Source organism: Centruroides vittatus, unplaced genomic scaffold, assembly GCF_030686945.1.
Source record: "Centruroides vittatus isolate TY-2023 unplaced genomic scaffold, ASM3068694v2 contig_345, whole genome shotgun sequence".
In the NCBI taxonomy this organism is placed as follows: Eukaryota; Metazoa; Arthropoda; class Arachnida; order Scorpiones; family Buthidae; genus Centruroides; species Centruroides vittatus.
Window position 1 is genome coordinate 2,058,906 of NW_027122170.1, and position 16,680 is coordinate 2,075,585.

General features: G+C 33.9%; 1 protein-coding gene across 3 annotated transcripts in view; it reads left to right on the top strand.

Annotated features, from left to right (window-relative positions):
• The window catches only part of Dhc16F (Dynein heavy chain at 16F), a 383,439-nt gene that overhangs the window by 115,496 nt on the left and 251,263 nt on the right, over window positions 1–16,680 (top strand). For all 3 annotated transcript variants that reach the window (XM_067269011.1, XM_067269009.1, XM_067269010.1), the window contains exons 10-11: window positions 6,162–6,336; window positions 10,610–10,809. In XM_067269011.1, coding sequence (XP_067125112.1) covers window positions 6,162–6,336; window positions 10,610–10,809 — 375 coding nt within the window. The remainder of the gene's footprint in view (window positions 1–6,161; window positions 6,337–10,609; window positions 10,810–16,680) is intronic.

Consider the following 16,680-nt stretch of genomic DNA (forward strand, 5'->3'; position numbering starts at 1 on the left):
CTGAAGAATGCAAAGTTAATAGTGTCAGTGGAGATAGAGGTGACCCTCATCAAGCAGAAATGAAACAAATGAGAGCAGACATCGAAAAACTGACAGCTACAATCGATGCTCTAAAAACTCAGATTGAGGCTAGTAACAGAGAGAGAAAGGCAGGACCTAGGTGTTATAGGTGTAACTCACTAGGCCATATAGCTAGAAACTGTAAATGGCAAAGAGATTTAAACTAGGAAACCCCAATGACGATGGCCAGGGTCAACGGGGTAAATACCAAGTAAAAATGGCCAACAGTTTAACACAAAGTCGTGGTGGATTACCCTTGTGCACAGCGGAAATCAACAATCAAACCGTGAATTTCCTCATCGACACAGGAGCTGAGCGGTCAGTAATAGATGAAGGATTGGTAAGCAGAATGAATGACACTGATGCACGAACCTACCACATTAACATCTTATTAAAAGGAATAAACAGTACGCCGACACTCTGCTCGACGGGAATTGAATTGACCATGGTTAACTCAGAAGGGAGGGAAGTGAACCATGATTTTATCGTTTACAGCATTGAACCCACGAGAGAATACCGTGGGGTATTGGGGATAGATTATTTTTCCAAAGATAGATCAATCATAAAGAAATTAGATGGAATTGTACAAAACCACGTGAGACATGCTCCAACGATACAGACTATCGCCCTATCATGCAATGAAGTGACGAATGACAGATTATTAGACAAAGTGGATCTCTCTGGTGTGCCTAGCCCGTGAAAGGATGAAATAAGGAGCATAATTATAAAATACAGAGAGTGCTTCTCGCTACACGTGAGTGACTTGAATGGGACTTCGAAATTCACTCACCGGTTTAAGATCACGGACAATAGACCTATACACACCCGTCAATATAGAATCCCTCACATCCTGCTACCAAAGCTGAGACAAAAAATTGATGATTACAAGAAGGCTGGCATAATTGAAAACAGCACCTCCCCTGGAACTCCCCAATCCACCTGGTGCAGAAGGACGATGGAGACATCCGATTAACTCTCGACCTACGGAAGGTCAACGAAGTCATAGTTGGCCAAGACTTCCCAATGGCCAGAGTGGATGATATTCTAACCCAGTTCCAAGGTAGTGTCATATTCTCTGTGTTAGATCTCAGCTCAGGATATTACCAAATTCCGATTGATGAGGAGTTGAGAGAGATATTCGCATTCATGACCCCCTCAGGCAAATACCAACTCTGCCGTATGCCGCAAGGGGGAAAGAACAGCGGGCGCTACTTCCAAAAAGTAATGAACACAATCTTGTTTGACATAATCGGAAATGGATGTTATGTCTTTCAGGACGACATCGTACTCTACTCGAAAACGGAACAGGAACACCTCGAGCTCTTAGACGACGTCATTCGCCGAATAAAAAAACACGAGCTAAAACTAAAACCCGAAAAGTGTCACCTGTTCGTGAGGGAGATAAAATACCTCGGCCATCTAATTAATGCAGAAGGTATCTCACTGGACCCGAAGAATGTGGAAGCTATAAGGCAGATAAAGCCACCAACCAATGTGAGAGAAGTGAGGAGATTTATAGGGATGATAAACTATTATCGCCTGTTTATGAAGGGTCTGTCTGGGATAGTAAATAGAATAACAAACCTGACTAGGAAAGGTGTTAAGTTTATTTGGACCGATGAACATGAATCTGACTTTGAGAATATAAAGGCCATAATTTCTGAGGCACCAACACTAGGTCATCCCGACTTTGATGCTGAGTTTCAGCTATATACAGATGCAAGTGACAACTGCATTGGTGCAACCTTACAACAAGAAGGTCCGAACCTGGAGGTAAGGCCAATTGGGTTCTACAGTCGGAGATTAAATGGAAGTGAGTTGAACTATTCAACAATAGAAAAAGAGTGTATGGCACTCGTCTTTGCACTGAGACACTTCCGCTACCTCATCCTCGGCAGGCCAATAAGGATCTTCTCTGACCACCGCCCATTAATGTTCTTGAAGAACATGCAAAACAACAATCGGCGCCTAATGAGGTGGGCCTTGGAGGTCTCAGAGTATGATTGCACAATCGGACACGTTCGAGGAGCTGATAACGTCGTTGCCGACTACTTGTCAAGACCCGAGAGCGGAAGTGCAGACGTGGCAAGCAACGAGTGTGAGAACATACATAACATTATAGTGCTTTCTCAGGAAACGGACCCGCTCTTTGGGCCCATAAAACGCACAATACAAGGAAACAGGAAAGACTGCGACAACCCGCCTCTCTCTATTACCGACTTTGACATAATCGACGGCTCTCTCTTTTTCGTGGGAGGCAATAACAGTGACAGGTCCCGCTTTAGGGAGTGCGTAGGGGAGGACGCAATTGAAAAGGTCATTGGCCTTCACCACGATAGCCAGCTAGCAGGACATGGTGGAGTGTATAAAACTCACCAGCACGTGCAAAGGAGATACTATTTCAGGAAAATGTGGGACAGAGTTAAGGAATATGTCAAGTCCTGTACTGTTTGCCAGAAATATAACAGGCATAAGGGGAAGGCGCCAGTGCAGGAATTTAATAAAATCTGTCGTCCAATGCAGGTGCTAGGGATGGATCTGATTGGGCCCCTTCCTAAATCAGACCTTGGAAATAGATACATTCTTGTGGTAATCGACCTCTTTTCGAGGTACGCCGAAGCCACCCCATCCCACAACAAACATCCGATATAATCGCTGAGGCCTTGTTCGACCATGTCATTTGCCGATTTGGTTGCCCGCAGACACTGATATCAGACCGAGGAGCAAATTTAATAAGCCGAGTTATGGAAGAACTATGCACCAACTTGAGAATAAGGAGGAAAGTCACAACATCGTATAGGCCCACATCAAATGGTGCAGTGGAGAGGGCCAACAAAACAATAGTAAGCATCATATCGAAGATATCAGATGGTGACAATCGAAACTGGGACAAGTACATACCCGCTGCAATGTTCGCCTATAGGAATAGTGTAAACTCCACGACACATGAAACGCCAAACTTCATCATGTATGGATTCGACCCAGCCTTTCCGCACGAAGTTAACATCGAAACACCATCGAGGGAAAGTGAGAGTATAGAGTCATACCGTGAACAACTTGTGGAGAGAATGCGTATAGTATACGAATCCACTAGGCGGGTTAGTGAGGAGAGAAAACAAAAGGCACGCGAATATTGGAATAAAAATAGGAACGTAAGAAAATTCGTAGTTGGCCAGAGAGTCTGGTTATTGAGGCCCCACAGCGACCCGAAGAGGAAAAAGTTCTCCCCAAAGTACATGGGCCCTTACCGCATTACCGAAATAGTCAATGATGTTAACGTCAGAATCAGTGCGGGAAATAATAACAACAAACAAACCATTCACATAGACAGAATTAAACCTTACTTCAAACCACACCTCGATAGAAACCATAAAAGCCAGAGGAGAGCGAGGGGTATGCAAATGGACCATGGATTGACTACTATGGACGAGGATGAGAGCGACGAATTTGATCCCCGCATCATCTCAACTACCAGAGGCAGTCGGGAATGCGATCAGAATTCGACAGGGTTACAACACGAAGTAGCCAGAAGGCAACCGGAAAAGGATCAGCCGAGAGTGGTTCCTAAACCGTATAACTTGAGAGGTCAGCGCATCAATTATCACCTGTTACACCATGGATACTAGTAGCTTGTCATTATATGTAATGTAACCAAAATACCTGTAGGTGGGGGATGATGTGGTGGGTGAAGCCCCCCCATGTAATTATGTATGTATTATCGTATTTTATAAGTTAACATTAACATTGTTCCACTAACCCCATCGTCTATGACTTTTCACTAATTTTCTAAAATATTTTTCTCATGGCGAGTTTTGGGCGAGTGCGAGGTCACTCACCCCTTGTCAAAGGAGAGGGGGACGATTTGCGGCATTGGCGAGGGAACGGCGGGAAGAAGAACACGTGTAGAGAGGGAGCAGATTGCCGATGAAGAAAAGAACAAGAGAGGGAAATCCAGAGTTGTGTGAAAGGACTGTGTTATCAAGAAGTGAAGTAGTTCTTTTTATTTAGATGTTTCGTCCCACCGGAGGAGTCCCAAGTAGTCAGGTTTCGTCTTTCATTAATCGTAATAGGCCTCTTAAACTCGCCAAACAAAGAAAGGGGTGGTCTTCTTAAAATATAACCATCTTATATTTCCTTTCTTAATCTAACTAACATTAGTTATAACCTAGTTTAAGTAGATTTAATTAGTATAGTAGCGCGATTAAAACCGATTGTAAACCAACCGCCTTCGCGTTTGAATGTTCAATCCGGACTACCCGCATTGTACACAAAGGAAAAATTAATCAGCTTAGATTTTTGTAATCCGCGTCAATAAACGAATAAAATTGTCTTTACTGTTACTTATTTGTAATACGTGTGCAATCCGTGAGATTATTCACATAACGTGGTTTTCTTTAACCCGTCACACCACAATACAACTGACAACTATAAAATAACTTAATTTCAAAACTAATAAAATAACATAAAAATGAATAAAAGAACTGAATTAAATAACTAGATACATAAAATAATTGGCTGAGAGCAATAGTAATGAGAATTTAATGCAATATATTTGAAAATTTGAATCTTTCATCTTTTAGTGGTTTGAAATCATTTGAGATTATAATAGAGAATTGTTATACTGTTCTCTGACCTCATAAAATCAAACACACTTCATAATTGTATATAATTTAAAGATTTCATTTTTTATATTTAATTATTAAGAAAATATTATTTTTTTATAAAAAAATAATTTTAATAAAGAGTATAATTTTAAACAAGAAATTAAAATTTTACAGTTTTTAAATTTGTTTTTTTAATATCATAATATAATTTCTTTTTGTGATCTGAAAAGTTATAAAAAAATTATGAAAATTATTATATTAACAAATAAAATAAATTTTAATTTCCATTGTTGTGATGGAAGTTTTACGATTAAGGCTAATGTCAGACGAGTGTGATTTCATGTCCATCAAAAATGACAGACGTCACAGGATTGCAAAAACGTGGGAGCAATCAGACGGAAGTGGATGCAAAAAATTACATTGTTTGACATAGACAGGCCGCTGGATCATACGTGATAATCTCATGACAGAGCGTAACCGTTATGCACTGGGAGATGCACTCGAAGCCTATGGTCGTCGAACAAGTACGAAAAACAATCGATGTGGTAACATTATTTCAAGGAAATACTGGGTCGGTGTTGTTTCTGCTGAAGGGTGTACGGTACATGTGTATTTTAAAAATACACATTGATATAAAGTAAAAGGATCATGCAAATTAGTGAGGGGCAAGAATTGAGAGAAACTTCATTTGAAGTTTATAAAAACAGAAATAAGAAAAAGGAAGACAGGTTACAATCAAAAGGAGTATCCGATATTGCCTACATTTTCTTTGTTTGTTTGTTTTTAAATATTTTTGTATGTAATAAAAAACATTGCATCTTCGAGATTCGTGTTGACATATACATGTCTGAAAGAAAGCTGACTATGTGAAAAAAGCACTTCTCTGACTATTGACTTCGTCGCTGTGAATTTTCACATTTATGAATAAAAAAAATAGCATCCATGCATTTTCATGCTCATCTGCTATTAGCCTTAGGATGACATATATAACATTTCAAGCACTCAGATGACAATAAAATTAACAAGCACTGTCATTTGATAATTATCAACAGATAATATATTCTTCATAGTAACTGGCACAATTTAACATCATTTAGTGATGAAGAATAATAAATATTTGAAAAATATTTATATATTGATCAATATATAATTGTCAAATTACATACACTTAAAAATTTTGTTTTTGAACAATTAACATCTTCAGAAGTAAATATATTTTACATATTATAAACTGTATAATTTAAAAAGTATAGAATATTTAAATTTTTATTGAGAACACGATATTATCTTATGATACTATCATAAATTTTATTGAAGTATTTAATACATAAAAGTACTTTTATAGATGATACAATATATTATTATTTTTTAATTCAATTTCAATAAAATGTAAGGTAAAATTATTATTAATTTTATTTTATGTATATTTATTAAATGTAATATAGGCACATAATTAATTATATATTTTTTAAATAAATATAAAATTTTTGTATATAGATTTATCTTATTGAATGATTACTTTGCTGCATCAATAATTCATCAAATTGTTACAAATACATATAAAGAATATTTGATGAGTATGGAAGATGTACTTGAGTGTACTGGAGAAGTTGAAAAAATCTCTTGTGATCTTACTGAAGTTGAACTGGAAGATGAAAAAGATGATACTCTGGTTAGAAAACTTTTAAAATGATTTATTATATTGTAGGTCTAATTAAGTATTCTTAATTTTTGGAAGTGTTTAATATTGAATTTCAGATCAAAGAAAGAATTTAATACAGTGGAACCTCGCTTAACGAGCATAATTCGTTCCAGAGTCTTACTCGTAATGCGAAACACTTGTTAAGTGAAACAATTTTCCCATAGAATGTAAAATACGATAATGCGTCCCACACCAAAAAATGCTCAAATGTTTTATGTGTAATATTTGTTCAAAAACAATTGTACAGTACGATATACACTGTTAAGGAGTCTGAATCATCATCATCTTTTCTTCTAGCATGGAATGAACCATCCTGGAATGAGAATTCGATTTGCAGAAACAAAAAACAAAATTGCAGCTAATATGTTTGATAAACACTTCAAACTATATGCCAAATTCTTGGATTATGTAAAGGCTATAATTGAATATTAGAAATTAATTAATTTGATTAGAGATAGACAGTTATGTTTCCATCTTGTATTAAATTTAATAATTATAAATAGTTAATTTTTAATTCAGACATTTCTAAAATTTAATTTGGATATGGTCATTAAATTTAATGACCCAAGAATTTGGCATGTTGTTTGGCGTGTTGATTATATAACAGGCTATGGTTGTTGATGTTTATAAGTAGTATGTGTGAACACAAGTTTGGAAAAATATGTGATCACAAGCGACACTAAGATGCTAGCGAAACGAGTTCTAAACACTGATGGAGTATGCCGCATGCGCACAATTCGGGACTTCCCCTCTCCTCATCACTCATTATGTGAAATATCGCTCGTTAAGCGAGACAAATTTTTACAATTTGTTTTGCTTGTTATGTGAAGTGCTCGTTAAGCGAGGTTCCACTGTATTTATAATTAAGGATAAAAAAAACCAAAATTAAGTTGAAGTCAACAGAAAACATAAAAAATGTGGAAAAACTAACATAGTTTTTTAAGTGTAATGCCATCAAGACAATATGATTTTTTAAAGTTATGAGTATGAGTTGATCTGAATTATAATTTATTTGAAATTTATATAATGCTATATTGAAATCTTAAAAAATCTGTTTATATAATTTGTGATATTAACACTTTTGCTACCACCATTAAAAGAAAAAGTTGCATTTAATATGCCAATTCATTTGTTTTTCATAAAATAAATCATTGCTGCACAAAAATTATGAATAAATTTTTTCATTTTGAGCAATATTTATGGAATTATATATGATGTGAAATTGAGTCATTGGCACATTTCCATTGGACATAAATTATTAAAAAGTATTATAATTAAATGTGCCTTGGGAAAGTAAGAAACCAAGCGATAAAATATAATCTCTAAAATGTTTCTTATGCTTCCAGATAATAATAAATAACATCCAAAAAATAATGCATGCACAATTTACCAAACATTTCCAGCATCAAATTGATGCAACATTGTATCATTGGCATAGGAAATGTAATGCAAAATTGCATCATTCAGAATTGAAAGCATGAAATATTAAATCAAACATTAAAATCTTTCTGACTTTTTAATTTTTTTTATTAATTGACATTTTCATTGAACTATATTATCAAAAACTTTCATGACATAGACAATGGTGGATCAAGAACTAATGGCCATGCAACCTGTTTATTGGACATTATTCCAGTGACTTTTCCTTTGGGTATTTCATAAAATTTGGGGATTACTCTTATTAAAGGTATTGTCTATGAAACTAAAATGATGTCTTTAACTAAACTAAAGAAATGTATCATTGCATCTTTCCAGTGTGCAATGTTCAATATTCTTGGGCAATATCATATATGGCAGGTGTGGCCAAACTTTTATCTTTTAGGGGCTACTTTTTCAGTAAAATATAGTCTGCGGGCGACTATGAATATGGGCGAACAATTTTAGAATTTTTCAAATTTTTCATACATATTTTAATAAATAATTAATAATGATAAATAAATAATGATAAGTTTTTATTTTTTCCGGCCTGTACTTGGTTTATTCATTCTAAAATAATAGGGTTAAATATTAATAACATTTAAAACAATAATTAATAAACTAACATACCTGCTTCTGTTCGCTGTATGAATAAATAAAAAAAAACTAAAATTGAAAGTAAATATAAGTGCACAAACAAAGAGTAACAAGTGGATTGAAGCCAGGGGCTGTCACGTTACTGTCTGACACATGATTTTGCGCCATTTTATGCGATTGCCATTTATACGCGCATGCATTGCGACTACAATTAATTTAAAAGTTAACATTCATTTGCATTGTTCATCGGGATAAATACAAACAGTATGGGTATGTTGCACAGACGGTCTATTGTTGTAAAAATAAATTATCGATTAAGATTTTTAAACATTAATTTAAATGAAAGCAAATTGTTCAACTTTAGCTTCGCGGGCTACTTTCAAAACCTTTGCGGTCGACCGGTCGACCGCGGTCTACGTGCTGGCCATCCCTGATATATGGATTGAACTGGACTGTAAGCTGAATGTCCTCCATGCAATAAAGGGAGTGCATATGGAGGTATACTGAACAAGCAGAAAAACCTTTTTGATACATGATAAAATTCATTAAAGGTGTTTATCATTGTTAGTTTATGAGTAATTAATTTTGAAGTTATATACTTATTTTATGGACACTTACAGCAGGGATGGCAAACCTTTTTGAGTCTGCATGCCATATAGTATGTGTGTGCCTTACGTCTTTTCCTGCCTCCCCTTCGCCACGTGGTGGGTCCAACTTGGTGGAGAGGAGTTGTGTAAATCTGGGTGTGTAACCCAGGGTGGGAGATTTATTGGAGGGTGTGTCTTGGGGAGAAGTTAGAACAGAAGTGGAGAGAGAAGGAAGAATCAGCAGGGAAGAGTGTGGCATGTGAGAGTGTGAAAAAAAAATAGTTGGGAAGCCAGAAAGTAAAGACTGTGCAACCAGGTCAGTGGGAAGATTTTGTTTTTGAACTGTTTCCTGTCTGATAAGAAGTAAAAGAAGAGGTACACTTTAAACTCATTGTCGGTATATTTTATGTCTGCGTGTTACGGGAATTCTGTAGCATATTATTGTCAGGGAATTGTGTGTTAAAGCTATTCAGTAGATTGGATTGTCGAGCTCCGTACATTCCTGTGTGTTTTCCTGGATGTATTGTATGTTCCAAGGAAAATTAAAGGGGTTATCTTGTTAATTTGGATAGTTGTCTTTGTCTAGTCTTTACTGAGATAAATGGATTTCCCCTTCTAAGCGTCTGCTCTATCAAGTATGCTTTTTATCAATTTGTCCCATTGAAGAAATCACTAAAGTTCTCCATGTCGACTTGTTTGTACTTTATATAATCTCACATGTGTACTTACCTTTAAGCATGTTTATGCAAGCCAAAGTTCTGGACTTTGAATAATTATGTTTAAGTAAATAAAATGAATATGCTTTAATTAGAACAAATGTAAAGAAGCTGATTGAAAAAACAATGATCAGGTGATAAACCAGAATCATATGATATATTATGTGCCAGTTGATTTCTCAGACATGCCACTTTGGACATGTGTGCCATAGGTTCACCACTCCTGTTCTGTAGATCTGATCAAAATATCTATATTTCTATAAAACCACTATAACCTTTGTTTAAAATACAGTAGTGAACCGAAAATCGGAATCACTTCGGGATTGGGGTTGTTCAGATTAGGGATTTGTTCCGATTACCCATTATGTACGAAAAAATATATTAACTTGTCCGATGTTCAAATTTTTCTCCGTTGCGTGTCGCTTCATGTTGAATTTTCGTCGATTTTAAGCCTAACGAAAATTTTTATAATAATAATCGAGACTATCGTATCGTTAAAAATTATTTCTGCATTTTGTACATACAAAATAAATATATTGAAGAATATAAAAACATGAAAATTATACTTTAGAAGTAAATTTAGTATCGAAAACGTTCGATTCAGCATGACACAGTTTGACTGAAAATCGTGCCGATTACTGGGGTTCCAATTTACGAGTCTCTACTGTATTCTCAACATTATTTCAAATAATGTACTGAAATATAATACAATTTAATTAGAGTATATAATATTTAATCAAATTCATGAGCCTGACAAAATTTTATATAAATTTTGGAAAAGATTCTTTACTTCATTTCTAAAGAGAAATATGCAGAATGTTTTGGATAAGAATTATAGATAAATTTTAAGTTTAGACATTTTAAATGATAAAATATTTTATTATTATTATTATTTTTAACTAAACATTATATTTATTTTACTTTTAGGAAAATGAACCTTCTAGCAGGAATAATGCATTATTTTCGATTTTGCTAAAATTAGAAACTATGGATGGTAAAAAATTTGAAACAGAACCAGAGGAAATAGATTTTATACAGTGTATAGACAGAATTTATGAAATCAGTAGAAAAAAGATTTATGAACATAAACTCTTTTCTAATGATCCCTTATTTGATTATTTTGTGAGGTTTGTGAATGTATTAATTATAACTTTTTATAGAAGTACAAGAAAATTTTGATAATTTTATATGAAATTAAAATATATAGTAGAGTTAATCTAATTCACAAAATAACACCTACTTATAGCTGAGATAATTTTTATTGAGAAAAACTAACGTTTTCGGCTTACTCAATAAGCCATCCTCAGGTTATAACTTTCGAAAAAAGGAACATTATCGTTCCATTAATAGAATACAATTGTTTGAAAAAATTCAAAACACTAGTAACGGACAAGAAGGAAGAACATGGTAATATAAATAAATAAATATACAAAAATACCTAAAAACAAAAGGAAAAACATGGTAATAATAAATAAATATACAAAATAAATAAAAACAAAAAAAGAAGAACATGGTAATATAAATAAATATACAATAAAATCGTTATATTGGGAATAAGAAGTAAAAGATGAAAAATAAAAAATGAAAATAAAAATGATTTCACTGGTGAAACTTTTAAAAAGAATGGCAGATTATCAAGGAATGATGCCAAAACAAGCTAAGACAAGCCTACGAGTTCGTGATACATTTCTTAACTGCGAATTTCCAAGCTGTTGGTAGGCTGTCAGTGTCCCTCGCATTTATGCATTTAATATGTTATGAATCCTGCTTTAGTTTCAACGGCCAAGCGTACAAGCAAAAACGGGGAGTACCAATGGGAAGTCTGGTCTCAGGAATATTGTGTGAGTTGGTCATTAGAAAAATGGAGAAAAAAGTCCTGTATGATTTTAAAAAGGATGTATTATATTTCAAGAGATACGTGGACGATGTTCTTATTGTATGGAGGAATAATAGTATGATAGGCAAATTCGTAGAAAGAGTAAACAACAACAATGATGGCCTAAAATTGAAAATGGAACAAAAGAGTTCCCTCGCTATCCATTTTCTAGACATTAATATTGTGTTCAAAGAAGGGCATTTTTCCACCAACGTGTACGTAAAACCAACACACAGCCCACTTTATATTCCATCGCATTCTAACGACCCGTACCATTACAAGCTGGCAGCATTCCGAGCTCTTATCAGAAGGGCCTATACCCATTGTGACAACGTTATTAACAGAAATAAGGAAATAGACAGAATCACGCAAGTGGCCGAATCCCTAGGATATAAGAAAGGCACAATAGCAGGATTAGTTAAAAAGTATAAGATGGGCACAACAAGAGGTTTAAAATACGTTCCCAGTAAAATCACGAAGTTTACTTACAACAAGAATTCAAAAGGCATTATGAAAGAAATTGCAAACCGCAAGGAGACCAGAATGGTTCTAAAAAGAGCTCCGAACCTATACACAATCTTAAGGAATGATAAAGATCGCTTTAGGAAGGAAGACAGAGCAGGAGTATACAAAATCCCATACGAGAACGCTGAACTAGGTATCGAAAAAGATTACATAGGTGTCACAACAAGGAGTTTAGGGAAAAGACTTAAAGAGCACAAGTATGACGTCAGGAAAGGATCCAACGCAACAGTACTTTCGCAATACGCGCAGACCCAAGGCTCGGTAATTAAATGGGAGGCAGCAGATATTGTAAAACCCTTGAGCTCTCCAACGTTAGCAAGTACCGCAGAAAAAATTGAAATCTATAAAAGCAAGTTGGAAGAGGCATGCATAAATGCGAGGGACGCTGACAGCCTACCAACAGCTTGGAAATTCGCAGTTAAGAAATGTATCACGAACTCGTAGGCTTATCTTAGCTTGTTTTGGCATCATTCCTTGATAATCTGCCGTTCTTTTTAAAAGTTTCACCAGTGAAATCATTTTTATTTTCATTTTTTATTTTTCATCTTTTACTTCTTATTCCCAATATAACGATTTTATTGTATATTTATTTATATTACCATGTTCTTCTTTTTTTGTTTTTATTTATTTTTGTATATTTATTTATTTATATTACCATGTTTTTCCTTTTGTTTTTAGGTATTTTTGTATATTTATTTATTTATATTACCATGTTCTTCCTTCTTGTCCGTTACTAGTGTTTTGAATTTTTTCAAACAATTGTATTCTATTAATGGAACGATAATGTTCCTTTTTTCGAAAGTTATAACCTGAGGATGGCTTATTGAGTAAGCCGAAAACGTTAGTTTTTCTCAATAAAAATTATCTCAGCTATAAGTAGAAGGTGTTATTTTGTGAATTAGATTAATTATTGGCTGAGCTAGTATCTGCTTTATATATAGTAGAGTTAAAAATAAACTGAATTTTTGATGCTGCCTAATAATGACTGTAAATGCAAGCATATATGTGGTGGAACATTTTCGTAGACATATCAATACTTGTCTGATATGCAGTGGATGCCTATATTTGGATAGATTAGAACAAAAAACAATGTCAAAATAAATAGTGTGAGCACATCTACTGTTGGAATTCTGAAATGACACATTACAAAGTGAAACGATATTAAATTTTGTATTAAACTTTGTAAAAAGTTTACAAAAACATTTAATTTACTTAAGCATATGGCATGTCAAGTACACAAGTGTAATGGCACATAAAGCAACAGAGGACTATCTCCATTCAAGTAGATCCATTACAGCAAAAAACAAAGAAATGATTACTTGAGTTTATGAAGCAATGAAAAGTGACTGTAACAATCAATAGATGATCTGGTTAATATTCTAAAAATTTTGCATAGCTCTAGTACAAGTTTTTCACAATGACTTGAAAAATCTATTGTCTATTTCCTGTTGTTTTTTATGGAGTTAAAAGATGAGCAATGGGAAGGCAAGAACTTATTCTTGCCTTCCCATTGCTCATCTGTTCATCAACAGAGAACTGATTGACATAGTTGATAAAGATCCAAATATTTTAACAGAATAATTACTGGTGGTAAAACCTGGTATTTTTTTTCTTACAGAGAAAACAGGCTTTATTGACATGGAAATCAGTTTTTTCATCATGGCAGAAAAAATTTCATATTGACAGATCCAAGGAAGAACATAATGCTTATAGTTTTTCTTTGTATGAAAGATCTAATACATTATGAATTTGTTCCTAATTATTGACTTATTAATAAAGAGTTCTACATTGATACTCTTTTTGACCTTTATTATGCAGCAAACAAAATCAGTCTCAACTTTGAGAAATAACATGCTGGATTTGCCATCATGGCAATACCCTGGAATATCCCACCCTCTTAGCTAATGAATATCTGGCAAAACACCATAAGCCTGTACTTTCATAGCTTCCTTAATTATCAGACTTTGCTTGCATTGACTTTCCTGTCTTTACCAAAATGAAATTTCTAGTGAAGAGCTGCAGATTTAAATTAGCAGAAGTATGAAAAATGCTCTGACAATTGAATGAAAAATGGATTGCAAGATTGCACTCCATTATTATTATTATTATTATTGAATTATTGAATGGATATAATGATATGACTAAAAATGGATTTCAAGATTCATCATTGAAAGAGAGTAACTGAAGTGTCACTTATTTTAAAGACAGTTTTAATTTTAATTATTAAATGTAAAAATTATATACTATTTTATTAATTAATTTATTTTTATTGTCATGTTATTGATTTGATATAAAGAAGTTTAGCAAGTTAAATGCATGTTTGTAGTCTTAACAAAAGTATTTTATATATATAAGCTGTTTGACCAATTGCTAAAAAACTCAGCAGTTACTTTTACTTACTTCTAACTTAGATAATGCTGTACAACCCACCCCAAAATATCTATTGAATTTGTGTAAATCAATTAATTTCTATTTACATTCAATTTGCTCATTTACATGTAGTGCCATCTATTGGCAAAAAATTTAACAAAATAATAAACTAAATATAATTCTTACAAAAAAGGGCATAATTTAAAAAAACAAATATATTATATTCACTTAATTACTGTGACAATGATATACTGCCAAATAGAGGCTCTATATCATTACTGTGACAGGTAGCATATAGCACTTGCCACTCAGATTCTTTCATTTCTAAATGGTACTTTCTTAATAAGTGCTCTCCAGTAGCCGAGTGGATGAAACCACCAAACACTGGTAGTTAGTTTGTCATGGGTTTGAGCATGGCTAATGGGCTGGCCACATGCAGTTTTCAGGGTTTTCTTTACGTTAGTAACACATAAGTAGGATCTAGCTTCCCTTAAAAGTTTTCCTGGAATGCATCCTCTTGGCAGATCATGTTAGATTTGATGTTGCTTATCGGACATTAGTAAAAACTGGTTGGACTCTCATAACTGGTTATGTAACAAAGAAACAAAGAATACACAAAGACTACACTATCTTGACTCACGGAAGGTCAGCGCTGAAAAGGGAGAGTGAAACGAGGTCACCGTCACCAAACGGCTCCGTGGGGCACTGTTGACTCCCCGAGGAGTCAACAGTGCCACCAACCTTTTATTACATAATGGGAAAAATGTTTACAAAACATCACCGCAACTCAATATGTTGTACATAACGATGTCCTATAGCATTTAACAATAATTTCAATCATTGATTCCAACAGATCACTGATGTGCCACGTTGCTGTAACCAAATAAACAAAACTAATTCTAATGAGTGATTATTTATTGTGACATTGTCACAATGCCAGGCTGCAACTTTTTGTCACAGTGTTCTCATAGAGTCGTATTGGTCATCTATTTAACTCCATTCAGAGGAAAATTTTGAATTGAAGTAACATGACTTCTGTTTCAAACTAAATGTTCATATATAGTTAATCCAGGCCTCCTGCTCTTAAGCTTTCCACTTCTGGTCTTGATTTTCATCTGTCTACAGATGAAAATCAAGACCAGAAGATTCTTGAGATTAAGGAAGGACAGACAGTCAGAGGACAGTGGGAATTTATAGGTCTACAAATTTTTCAAATTGTAGCCTAATAATTTTTCTATAAATGTGATATTTATGAGAACATACTTCCCATGTAGTTTATACAATCTGTTGCAAAAATATAAACATTTTATTATCACATAAAAGCAATTATTCTTGCATTTTTACAAGATTTAAACAAGTTTTATATGAAGTCTTTTGGATGTCAAGGTTAGCAACTTCGATCATATGTAGGGCCATCACAACGTATCCAACATGGATCACTTTTCAAATATTAATAGTAGACCAGTATTAATTATTAGTTGTTGATCATCCTCTCTTCTGAGAAAAGATCAATGACTACTTTTGGTCAAATTATTTCAACCCCCTTTTGCAACAGTCCTTTCTTCCTTTTGGACCCAACAGTGTGGTGGCATTTGAATAAGAAAATTACACAATACAAGGTTACCAGTGAGCACAAAATATAGTGTAAGTGGTTTTTGAGGATACCGAGTTTAAATATTTGGTCTGTTTTTTTGTGAAATTTGATTGGTTGGCAGATTACCATTTGATATTCAGCTGTGAATGGCAGTTTCTTAGACTTAACATTAGGAAAAATATGATATGATAAAAAAATTTAAGATATCAGATTTTCAATTTGTGTCTACTTGACCATTGAATTTGTGCCATTTCATACCATCTGAGTATCACAATAAATGTGACAATGGTAGGCTGAAATAATCAAACTCTTTATATGGTTTTCATTTTAATGTTTGTTATATTATAGCATTTCATTTATATAACTACAAGTGTTATCTTATGTGAGGGTTTATCACACTGAATGACCAATCTAACACATTTTAAAAATTCTATATTCCTCTTCTGTATGCAATTTAAAGAATTTTTAAAATATATTAGATTGGCACTCGGTGCGATAAATCCTTACATTAAATAATCTTTGTAGTTATATGAATCAATTACTATAATATTATATAATAGAAGAGTTAGAAGTATGAAATAATCTAATAATCTTAATCTTTGCTGTTGTTATTTTTTCTCCAAGCAATTCTGT